Raw genomic sequence first — 12,762 nt, forward strand, 5'->3', positions numbered from 1 at the left:
AATTTTTCAACTGAGGACTCTTCAAGTTTGGCCACTGAAGGTAGTGGTGACGGGGCGCATAAAGGAACAAGGGAAATTAATGCTTCCCCCATGTATCTGCCTCGCTGCTTGTCTCTTTTCTGACTAGATACAGGAAGCACCATGGGAACGGGTATTTTTATGGTTGCGGGCAAGCATGCACCATGTGCACCACAGCATGCAGCTTCAATTCCCTTGAGGCAAAAAAAAAAAAAAAAAAAAAAAAAAAAGGTTTTTTCTTTCCTTTTTTTTTCTTTCTTTTTGTTCTCCATCAATCTTTTAATTAACATATTACTGTAGCCTTCTGCCTGCTTGCCCCGTATTTAGCAGGCATGGCAGCTGAAGGCCTTTTAGAAAGGGTTTTATCGCAGGACATCGCGGTGTGTTCAGTGAATGGCCCTCGCCGTGGCAGCTCTGACACACGACCGTGTCGGCCAGCCTGTTTGCATGTGCTCAGAGAAGTACAAACATGGAACTACTTGCTGCAAAAGTGGATTTTCTTCCACCAAAAGCAGCACCAATCGTGCTGACATTTCAGCCCTACACACAAGTTTACGTACTGCATTCAGGAAATTTCTGTAGCCTTTTTAAAGGATCACAGTATCACTTTCTGTGGACCTAACGTAAAAGGCACCACCAAATTAGAGACAGACAACCTCTAGATTTGACCAGTCTCCATCTCCTGTTTGAAGTCTCAGAGTAGGTCCCCACAATGTATTTAAAGACTGACATCCATTAATAACACAGGCTTCACGAAAAAAATGTGCATTCTAAGAAACTGGATGATTACCACTTACTACGAATGCTTACTGAAAGAAAAAAATGCTTAATGAACAAAAAAACAAGCATTATAGCCAAATATTAAGGTGGTGGAAAGCAGACTTCTGAAAAAAAAAAAAGAAAAAAAAAAAAAAGAAAAAAGTTTTCTGTGTTGTGGGCCATCATCAATGGTGAACTGCGAAAGTAAAGACTGAAGTGGAACTGCTCACTCACAAAAGGAAGGGATCATGGACACCGTGATTAACATTTATGAGAACCACACATTGTGTGTTATTTCTCTTCAAATCTGATATGTAATGAGAGCGTCAGTGTTTGCACCAGGCAACGTGCCAAACGGCAGAGGTGTTTTTTGGGCAGGGCATAATCTATTTCCCAAAAGCCACCACGGATACTGACAATATTTCTATTCTGTGATTCTGGAGAATACTATATATTCACTTTTAGCAGGGTTAGTGATCCCCGAAAGATAATACTCCCACCAGGGCAGTACTGTCAGAGTGCGGTTTCACTTATCTGGAACTCAGACAGATACTTACTGACCCACAAGGACTGCTCAGTGACTAACATAGCTGTCACTGTCAAACTGCAACAGCAAGACCTGGAAGCCAAGATTATTCGTGAACTTCAGCATCCAGCAGCACCTGGACTGGCACTGGGCTTTAGGAGAAATTTAGCTGCACCTACTGATGTTTGCACTGCCCACAGCACTAGTGCAGCACCCTTAAATATTTAAGATTTATTGTGCTTTCAGTATCAGAATGATTGTAGAGAAATGCATGTGAATCAATGAAGTAAACATAAGAAGTGTTTAGTTTTGTGCCATTTTACACTGATATACTGTAGCTTTTCTTTTTTTTTTTTTTTGGACATTTAAAGGAGTTTTCTCCCAGCAATTATCTCCTCATTCCTGTACGGAGAATTGCAGAATGGAGCACAGAGGTACCAAGTGGATTCATGCTTACTGTATAATGTGAATAAACACTAAAGGTGAAGGAGTATCACAGAATGAACTGATGCTCTATTGACATTTATAACCTTATCTTTGAGAGGATGGTCAGGCACTGGAACAGGCTCCCCAGGGCAGAGGTCATGGCATCAAGCTGCTGGATTTTGGATTGTCCAAAGAACGTTTGGACAATGATCTTGGACATAGGGGCTGGGTTTTGGGTGGTCCTGTGCAGATCCAGGAGCTGGACCCGATGTTCCTTGTGGGTCCCTTCCCACTTGGGATATTCTGTGATCTATGAAATCACGTAAAGGATAGACAAATACGTGGACTATGGCTGTGATCATTTCATCAGCTAGGGGATCTGAAAGAGATGTCAGATGCCCTGGATGTAGAAAAGGCTCAAGCCTTCCACGTTCTGTGGCTAAAAACATTAAACTTCTCTTTTTAGGGTAAGCAGAGCAGAACTCACCTGCCCAAGCTAGATTCTACAATGCAGGCATCTATACTAAGCTTTTGCTGGCTCTAAGTGGAGTCCTGACAAGCAGCAGCTGCTCTGGGGACACCAGGCACTTCATCCTAAGGCAGGCACACAGATTTGGTCAGAAACCTGCATGCTCCTTCCATCGACTGTCAAGAAAAGCCAGGTACTGGTCCACTTCAACACCGGTGCTGTCCGTACACACCTAAGTGAGATTAATTTCACCCTCTGCACAGCCACTTCTGCTAGTGCAGCACTCCCTCGAGTGCTTTATGTTGTTTGGTACTTGCTATTTTGTAAATAAATGTTTAATCTTTAGTAACGTGGAAGCTTGAAACCTGAACATTTCACTGCAGTCCAAAATAAAGTCATCACGTTTATGTTACAGGGAACAACCAGGTTACTTGGGCAACCAAAACAGAGGCAATCCTTTAGTGATTTACTTGATTTATGTGATACGTGCACCCTACCTCAAAACTACTAACCAAAGCCACAGACATAATTCGTCTTGACACTGCTGTGGTGCCATGGACATGCTGTACTTGAAAGGCAGCATGAAACTGGTAAAACAATGCATGTCTTTTCCTCAGTGTATGTACACCACATCCTCTACCAGGCAACATTTTTCACTGTTTGTGGTTGAGACCTGGCATAAATGAACATGCTCAGCTCACTGGCAGGAATGTTTATTAATGCTGTGATTTTATGAGCTGCTTGATCAAGGAGGAAATTCAAAGTCTTGCTCTATCTATACGTAATATACAAAAACACACAAATTCCAAGAGCCTGTAAGATTGCCTTAAGTCCAGGAGCTGTTTATCCTATATCTAGTAAGAGAAGAGGCCCTACTAGTTTTTAAAGATACACAGAAGTATGCCTTTATGCAGGACCTCTTAGATTAGAAATAGCACATATTGTTTTAGTATTTTACTCATACCTGTGTCTTGGTTCAGAGTTGCATAGGAAGTATTTACTGCTTGACCTAAATGATTAACTTGGTAAACTGACCAACCTTCTCTTCACCCCTGGTTTTAAGCAGGAGATTACTGCTAGTTTTAAATTCTACAGGGCTGAGTTGTCCTATGAACTTGAGATAACCTGTCCTTTCTTTCAAAAAAAAAGAAAAAAAGCTGTCATGTAGCTTAACAATATTTATTAAAAGCACTAGCCTAATGCACGCATTTGTCATATGCAAACTACTTCTAAGAGTTCACGTGCTAAAACACACACTAAATGAGGTCACCATATGCACAAGCTTTTTTTTTTTTTTCCTTGCTATCCATATTTCATAGATGCTGTATAAGTGCCCTTTCTAAAATGCATGTGAGGTTCCCTGATGGTTGTTCCTCCTTTAGAGCACGTTAAAATGCTCTGAACTAATTGTACCATTATTTCATTTACAGACATGCAGGCAAAACAGAGCTATCATACAGAATAAACTTTGTAATTACTCTCACAGCATAATCAGATGAATAAAAAGAAACCATAACTATTATTATTCATAATTCAGTCCCCACTTTACCTCCTGCTTCTTCGTTAGACTGATTGAGTTCCTTCATATCTTCTACGTTTTCCATACTTTCAATTTCCTGGGATTTGTTCAGATTACAGTCTGTCAAAACTTCCTGTCCTTCTGAAACAAGCAAATTGTTAAAAACAGTAACTATCAACGCTCCATTATTTCCAAGTTATTGCCTCTCAGTGTCTGCAAACTCCCCATATTGGTTCCAGTACTCACAATGCTCTTCTTACAGATGCGCTTGCTGCAATTTCACTGAGCGGATTTGTTGCTGGAAATCATACACAAACTCTCACACAGAGTATGTACCTTTAAGTTCTGAGCTTTTTCTCCAATTTAACTATTCCAGACATTGTCCCAAATAAGAACAAAATAGCAATGACTTTGCAGATAACTCAATATATTCTATCTATTCTACTAACAGGTAAGCAAGCGAGTTCTTCAGAGCATGCAAGAGGAATTACAGCTCTACTTTGTTCATCAAGGGCAAAATATTATTCACTCTGGCCCCAGTCCAGGAAACTGCCACTTCAAATCCAACTGCACTTCTCAGCTTATTGCACATATCTTTTGAAATATCAACATTATCAGAAAGTTTTCTGATGATTGCTGTGGCAGCAGTACGTGCCACTACTGCAAGCCTCTTTTCTCTGGAAGAAAGTCAGATTTTTAACTATAGCAAAATTTATTTGAGTGATTTTTTTTTTTTTTCAGATAAAGCCTCTTTCATAAAATACATGATACAGACTAGTTCAATGGTATGTATATTTATTTAAATTTCAGATAGATAACTTTAAAAAAAAAGACATTTTCTGTGAACAATCCTGTGAATTTTTAATAAATCAAGCAATTTAAATGGTTACTATCCAACTGTTTAAATTCATAGCAAAATAAACAATGCTTCTCAAGCTAAGTATTACATTGGATCTGAAAGAGTTTTATATTTTGATTAGCAAGAAAGTAAAACACTTGTCTAACTCGCACAAAAGGTTTGTTTTCATATTTTCAGAAATGCAGTCAACCAAAAGAATCAAATTATTCTTGCTTCCCTAATCAAAACTTACAACTATACAGTGTGTTTTTTTTTCTTTAGTATCATTTTCCAATATTATACTGAACTTGAAGTTTTATTTCGATGCTAGAATTTACTTTTTGCCTTTAATACCTGTTATGCAGTGTCCTGGGAATATAAACAAGCTGCAAATCTTATAGTTTTCTCCATTTAAAATGAAAGTTTTCAAGAGAGAGTAAAACAATTGAACTTGAACAGTGTAGTACCTGCAGCCATGGGCTGTTCCTGAGTATTACTTAGGTCCATACCAGCCTGTGAATCTGCAAGAGACACAGAAAAGCAATCTGAGTTGCTTAATATTTCTAGAGCCATCCACGACATAGCCAGTAATCTTACAAGTTCCTGGTTTCTAGAAGCAAAATTGAAAAAGCAAAATTCTCAAAGAAATTACTACTAAATAATTACGTTCTATTGTACACCTTCTTTACATCTTGAGCACTATCACGTGTCCAAAAGATGGGTTAAGTATTATCTTCTAACTTCAAATACGAATATATATAATTACAATTATTTACATGTTCAGTTTAGCTTCTCATTTTGCACCCTGTGAGCACAGCATAGTGGTGGTAACTCTACACGAAGTTCTATAAAGCATCAAGTACCAGATATTTCCAAATTCCTTTTTCAATAAAAAAGGAAAGACCCTATAATCTTCATAGAATCTAGTTGGTCTAATTCCCTCTTGGAAATTCCGGTAGGAATCATGCAACAGGAATGTAAAAAACCTTAAGAGAACTCCAGATGTGGCCTGGTTTCCAGAAGTGCTGAGCACTCAGGAGACCTTTCAGAAGACAACGTAAGCTGCAGATCCCCCCCCCTCCAGTGTCCCCCTCCAGGGTGGTGACTCCAGCTGGGGGCACAGCTCTGACCTGCCCGGATGAGTCTTTACTCAATGCCTTGCTCTCTTGAGATTTCACTGATACCAGAGCTCATTTTCTTAACAGTGGCACAGCTACCTGCTTCCTTCCCCCTTTCTTTCCTCTCTCTCTTTTTCCTCTTTTTTGCAGAGCTGAAAATCTTTTACCATCTTTGTACATAAAAAAGTAATAGCTGCAGGACTCGTAAAATTCATTCCTGACAGTTACATAAGAGAAATGCATATACAGTGGCCGTGAGGTGTTAACCACTAGTGACATTTACCCCATAATTATCTATCTTTACCACCACTACATATGGAACATTTTTGTGGTCTCCACAACGTCAAAGTATAAAGCCCTGTTAACTCTGCAGGAAAGAAATCTAGCATCAAATGAGGTTATCCAAAACCTGCATGGACTGAATTGTCCAACAAAATAAAGGCAAACTCAGAGGAAAAAAAATAGATCTATCCAACAAAGTTTTTGTTTTATTTTTAACGTTTGGTTTTGTCATCTCCTAAACACAAGCATTCAGCTCCCATTTTTTAAGAATGAGTCTAAGACTTATTGCTCTTATCAAAGAACAGAAACAAAAGGAAAAAAAATGGAAAAAAAAAGCCTGTAAGGATGGACCTAGCAATGACCCAAACCATCCAGCAGTAGCCTGAGCTCTTCAGGGCACAACTCCTGCCTGAAAACAAGCTGTTAAGCTATTAGCACTTAGGAAATGTGTCCTAAAATTAAATCAGGGCTCCTGTCCTTTCATGCAAATGTAGCATGAATGGAAGCTTTTCATTAAGTTTCTTTCATTAGTGAAACGTTGTCTTAACTTGTGTCATAAGCAAGGTCATGGAATTAAATAACAAGAAGTTCAAATGTTTACTAAGTCTGAATTTAAAAGCTTTAACTATGGGGTTATGAGGTATTTTTATTTGTCTTTGTTTCATTTTATCATACCAGGAAGAGTGAAGTACAAAGGAGCAAATGGACCGATTTATACTGTGAATACTGATGGGGAAACATCAGTAAATACACGGTACACAAACAAAATTCTCCCTGAATCGGTTTCAAACTTACATCAAAATAGTACAGATACTTTAATTAAACAAATCCTTGCAACTGTATGAATAATAGACCTTTATGCAAGACAATCAAATCCCCAATATTCGGTAATACTTGAACTTGATTTTAATTTCATTCAGAAACCATCTGCAGGAGCCCCGTTTGGCTGGTTCAGCACCGACCTGGCCCAAGCCCTGGGAGTAAGCAAAAAGAGTGCACCCTGCACGGGTGGGGTGGGGGCATGCTTCAAGATTTGGCAGCAATTCTGCCTTCCAGGGGCTGGCAGAGGGTCTTGAAACCAAAACCTAGAGCCCCGCCGAGGCTGTTTCACTTAAGAGAAACCCGCATCTGTTCCTGTAGCAACAAATTGTCCCAAAAACCACCACATCCACCAGGACACCTCCCCACCACGCAGCCTCTCCACTAGGGATGCATCCATGTCTGCAGCCTGCCGGGTGAATTGCACCAGCAGAAACCTGTGCACGTGGGGCTCGGTGCTACACCCCTAGCAGCCAGCCCCCAGCTGCCCCCAGAGGGAAACGGGCCAGCAAATGGCACTGCCTGAGCCCCACGAGAAGCCCCTGGAAGGGCTCAGTGCAGCCAGGACCCATCTGCTTCATGCAGACATTGTCTCTGTGTATTTATTTACATTTTAAACAAATTCCTGTCCACGATGGGCTGCTGGGCAGTACAATCCTTCCAAAGAGAGCAGCCACATACCATACAACATTTCTTGTCCACGGAGAAGCATCCCAGTCTTTGTATCACTTTTAAGCCTCAACAGCCACTCATCTGCCCCTGGCTGCTTTAGGATACCAGTCCTAGGACAATTCTCACAGGCTTAGTGGTCTCTCAATGGTTAACCTCAGGTCTCTTTCCTGAGTAAAATATTTTCAGCCAGATCCTTCACTGTGTCCCGTAAGTGTGCTAGAAGGAAAAGGTCTAGGTTACTTCCATCCCTGGTTCTGCACAAAGACCACATTTCTACCGAATGCTCAGAAAAGCACAACGTGGGAAATCACTTACACAACACGTCAGTCTTCCCAAGCTTCAAAGAGATCCACTGACTAGGGTGCATGGAAAGGAGACGCTTGTCCCGTGTGTGTTGCAGCTGACGCACAACGTTCATGTACAAAGCAGAAGTAAAATTCATGTGCTTTTGAAACCAATCCTTAGTCATCCTGTGTTCTGCGCCAATAGCCAGAGTGAGCACAAATATTCAAATAGCTTGGTAGAGAAGCATTATGGCATTTCAATAAATAACATTAATTTATTTAATTAAATAAATTAATGATTTATCCTGGTACTTGACCAATTTATAGAAGTAACGGAACAATCTACCTGCGTTTTAGCCAAACAAAAAGAACTGTAGGCAGCAGAACTGGAGGTCTGTCTTGATTTATTATAGCCCTACCTGTGTGCCTGCAAAGTGAAAACCGGGCCATTGCCTTTTTACTGCCAGCTGCATTTTTCAACCCAATAGCAGTGCAAAGGGGACATCTTTTTAAATCCCGTATACTATTAGCCTTTCTATTACAGCATATAGAGCAAACACAGCTACGTTTCCTCCCCTTTTCAGTTTTAAGAGGCAGAAGCAAGCTAAAACAAAACTGTACCAGTCTTGGCCACTGCCTCAAGACCTTCACAGCCCAATCCCTCACAGCTGGCAGCAGAGCCAATGCCTTTTCTGGGGACAGCAGCAAGCCTCTGCCACCCCAGTGCGTTCTTCACCTTCAGCCTACGTTACACTACTAAAGAGAGGAAACCCATCTACTCCTGCCACTGAATGGCCTTCTTCAGCATTTACAGTCTCAACAGCTTTCTGTAAAAAGTATCTGAGCCAAATAAACACTTTACACCTTCAATACCAGGGCCTCTCATACTTCTCTGCACTTAAGCACCATGCACTGTTTGAAATGACAGAGGTAGGTTACCTGCACACATTATTTTGGGAAGAAAACATGATCAGCAGTGTGCAAGTAAGGGTAATATTTTGCCTGGACTGTAGCACTAACCTTCCAAAACCAGCACAGCATCTTCTAGTCATTCAACACGCTCATCCCAGCACAACAAATGGAAACGACAGTGAGGGGTCAGTTCTTGTTATCTTTGAGAAAATGAACCAGTCACGAAGAGATGTACCCAAGGAAAGGGAGCAGATCTTGGCTTACAGGACCCAGGTCTCAAACATCGACTCTTGCAAGCTCCTGTTAGCCAGTCAGCGACCCTACTGAGCATCCTCACACCGAGCACAGACAGCCAAGGAAAGAAACGTTGCCCCTTTTTCTCAGCGACAAATTTCCCACTGACTTCAGTGCAGCCAAGATTTTACCCCAGACCCACAAAAACAGGGATACGTAGCAGTTATTGTGTCCAGAGGTAGTACAGTATAACGCCATCTTTTACATTAACTGCGTCCCTGAACGTAACAACCGTAGACATTAACTGCTCCTCAATCCCCACACGCAGCACCAAAAACCAAAGGATTATTTACACATTCACCTGTAAGCGTACCAAAAACGGGGAGATGGAAAGCGACTTCCTGAATTATCACAGTTGCAGTGGCAGAAACAAGCCCATTTTCTAATCAGACTAAAATTACTGACGCACCTGAAGAGCTTTCCTCTTCCACAGCCATACACAGAGGTCCCAACTCGACCAAGAAAGGCACTGAAGCTGCGTTGAGAAGCGCCGAACAGCCGGCAGCACCTTTCTTTCAGAGGATTACTTGCTGCTCTCCAGCAGCGTTAACCTCAATCAAGTCAGATTCTACAGAAATCACTTAAATACAGACACGCATTTTAAAACCCTTCAGCAAAGAATATGTTTGTAAATAGACAACTGCAACTAATTTCAAATAACCCCAAACCTCAAGTTACTGAGAGGCAGCGGACTCTAAACTCAAGCCTTTAAAACGAGGAGCTGGATTAGTACAGTAAGAACATCCACCTGCGGGGTAGGAAATCGAGCGATATTTTGCAAAGCTTTTTTTTGCCCGTTAAAAATAACAATCATAATTTTGCTTTTCTTCAAAAGCGAGCCCCGCTGCAGCCCAAGATGAACTCACAGCTTGCTTTTGGCCGGTCCTGAAAGTTACGCGCGTGCTTTACGAGGGAGAAGAAACCAACGCGCCCCCAACACCACGAGCCGATAAAGCTCGAAAAGCCAGCTTTAGCATCACACTCGCTGCTGAAATTTGCTGAAATTAAGGGAAGGGGGGGGAAGGAAGAAGCCAAAAAAATAAAAAATAAAATAAAAAGCCTCGTTCGCTTCCTGCGCGATCTCACGGCGCGGGGAGACCTCAGCCCCGGGAGGCACCGCGGGGTCGCTCCTCACCTTCCATGCTCCGGTCCCCGCTGCTCCCGGCTCCCGGTGTGATGGGGCGGGGGGGGGGAGAGGCAGCCCCGGCGGCCTCGCCCCCTGCCGCCGCCCGCGGGCACCGCCACATCCGCCCCGGGGCTCGGCGGACCGAGAGCGGCGCCGGGCGGCGGGGAGCGGAGCCGCCGCGCATCCCCCCCCCCCCGGTCCCCTGGGGTTGGGTCTTCGGGTGCGGGGATCCCCCTGGTTTGGGGGGTCTGGGGGTGGTTGGGGGCACCGCGATGCTCTGCTGTGCAGGGATGCGTCCCTCTGCCCTTCGGGAAGGGATGTGCTTTGCTGCACCGTTGGAGGTGGTTGCACTGGTGATGGAGCCGTGGCAGGAGCATACCGGCAGGATGGGGGCCAAGGAGAAAGATGCCAACCTAAAAAGGGTGACGCTTCTCAGATGTGTGCCTGTGTTCGCAGCCGAGGCAGCCGGAGGCTCCCACAGCTCCCCAGCCACCCATCCCATCCCATCTCAAGCTACCCAGCATCTGCCTCCAACTCGCATCCCCATCTGCAAATCACTCGAACAAGGCCACGCTGCTTCCTCCTGCGACGGGGGAAGCCATTTGACATCCCCTCCTGCTGAAACGCCACCAGAGAGATCAGCAGAGCTGTCCCCTGCTGTGGAAAGCCCTCAAAAGCACTGCCTAGGAGCTTAGCATTCCATGGAGCTTTGTCTTCACGGTCTGCAGCAAGCACCAACACCCAAAACACTGCAGGAAAACTGCTTGTGATTACTTGGTCTAGGTCATCCAAAGGACAATAGTTATTCATACGTAGAGTTTAACAGGGTGCCATGGAGCTACTTCACGTTGGCAGACTTCTGACTCATTTCACAGAGCAGGGCAAAGCAGTCTGAGACTTTATTCGAACTGGTGTGGCAACTGCATGCTGTGTGATGCCCACACACATGAAAGAGTAACTTCTCCATGTAGTTTCCTTTGTGTGTACCTTGGCCTGTTTCTGTTTACACACTGTGTAAGCATGGCAATGAGCTCTCAAAACTCTTAAACAAATGCTGCTTTCTTTACATTACTTGTTAATGGATTGAACTCTTCGGACTATATATTAAAGCTTATACGAGAGAAGATTAATGATTTTGCAACTTGATTGGCTTTTAAACAGCAGTGCTATTGCATTAAGAAAAAACAGCTAACAAAATTTTTGTTTTAGTAAACTAAAGCAAAGATGGATTCCCCTCAAAGTACCCAGGGGATTGTTAAGTTATCATTCTTGCACACCTAATACTGAAGTCTGAAAGGAGGCTCACTCCACACAAGGAAGTTTGAGGTGTGCCAGGCCAATGCAGCGTTCACTTCATGTGCAAGCTAAGCAATAGTCATGGCATTTTGATTCAGCAAAAGCCCGGGGTTATTACCAAGAAAAGGCCTCGAGATAATAGCTGGCCTAGATAGCAACTCAGAACAGAACATCAGTGCAAGGTAGTTAGTACCTGGCATGCTTTGACATCAACACAGTTCGTGTTTGCAGCTTCAAACTCTGAGCCAAAGAGACAGCAGAGAGTGAAAAAGGAAAATAAACTCAAAATACTGCAGATAGCAGGCTCGCTGATGGCTTTCAGTATGACTAAGGCAGGTGTACTTCTGGACCCTTGGAATTATTGCTGCATCTATTTACTACAGTTTTCTACTTACTTTGTCACCATTGTGCTTTTTGTAAAAAGAAAAAGAAAAAAACACCATCTCAGCTGTATTTTGAAACTGAGAAATGAGTGTTTGGGGGTAAGAAAACTGATGAAGGCTTGGTGTATTTTATTCCCTTACTACATATGTTTTCCACAAAGGGGTCCAGAAATCAGAAATAATACTAATGCAACTGGAGGATTTAGATGTTAATGAAGTGGCAAGTGAGATGGTGAACCAGCCTGATTGCTTGGAAGATACAGAAACCGAGTGTGAATGCAAATTACCATAGCTCTGGTGTGTGATAATTAGGCAGAGACAAGATTCTCTCACTTTGCATTGCAGCAAGGACTGCTTCTTAAATTGGTGCTCCTCCAACACTTCTAAAAAAACGCCTGGAAAAGCAACGATAAAAAAGTCATCTGGAATAACCAAGCCCTGTTCTCTACTATTACAGACAACCCTGCATTCCCCTTCCAGAAGTAGCCATGCCTGTTTAAGGTTTCTTGCTGCCTTAAGTTGCATGCAGGCCCTGGGATCTACTGCTTTGATGATCAGGAGCCTGATCTTCCACCTTAAAGATCAGAGACAAAATTTGTGATCTGTGTCTCAGAAAAACATCTTTTCAAAGCTCCACACAGGTCTTCCAGATGACCCTGTACTCCTGGAAATCTCTCTACATGCTTCCAGGGATCAAGTATTTGCCTTTTTAATGAGCAAATACCTATCCTCACCATGAATAAGTTTTACAATAAATATTTTCCCCCCTTTTCTAACATTATCTTCCCCCTAGGCAGGGTACAAATACCAGGTAACAAATACATGGACTTCACATTCAGTCCTATCGAATCTGGCCCTACCGTTACCATGTCCTTCAAGCTAACTTTGCTTTGTTTTTCCTGAGGTTTACAAACCTGTAGTGGCAATTTATCAGTCTGACTTAGAAATATCAGACCCTGAAAGGAATGACTCATTTGACTAAAGATTCAAACCAGGAGCCTAAGTTTATAAAGACTGAAGA

The 12,762-nt window shown here is 42.7% G+C and overlaps 1 protein-coding gene across 9 annotated transcripts in view; it reads right to left on the bottom strand.

Moving 5' to 3' along the window:
• IKZF3 (IKAROS family zinc finger 3) overlaps positions 1 to 10,197 on the bottom strand; it is a 35,820-nt gene extending 25,623 nt beyond the window's left edge. The window contains exons 1-3 of one of the 9 annotated variants that reach the window (XM_068660992.1): positions 10,072 to 10,197; positions 5,023 to 5,076; positions 3,748 to 3,855 (exon numbers count right to left, since the gene is read on the bottom strand). In XM_068660992.1, coding sequence (XP_068517093.1) covers positions 3,748 to 3,855; positions 5,023 to 5,076; positions 10,072 to 10,183 — 274 coding nt within the window. In that variant the 5' untranslated portion in view covers positions 10,184 to 10,197. Of the gene's footprint in view, positions 1 to 3,747; positions 3,859 to 5,022; positions 5,077 to 7,761; positions 8,007 to 9,345; positions 9,735 to 9,802; positions 9,865 to 10,071 lie in introns of those variants that run through there. The other 8 variants (XM_068660990.1, XM_068660987.1, XM_068660986.1 and 5 more) reach the window with 8 other exon arrangements.
• Between the last annotated feature and the right edge of the window lie 2,565 nt (positions 10,198 to 12,762).

The sequence above is a fragment of the Anas acuta genome, chromosome 25 (genome assembly GCF_963932015.1).
Source record: "Anas acuta chromosome 25, bAnaAcu1.1, whole genome shotgun sequence".
Lineage (NCBI taxonomy): Eukaryota > Metazoa > Chordata > Aves > Anseriformes > Anatidae > Anas > Anas acuta.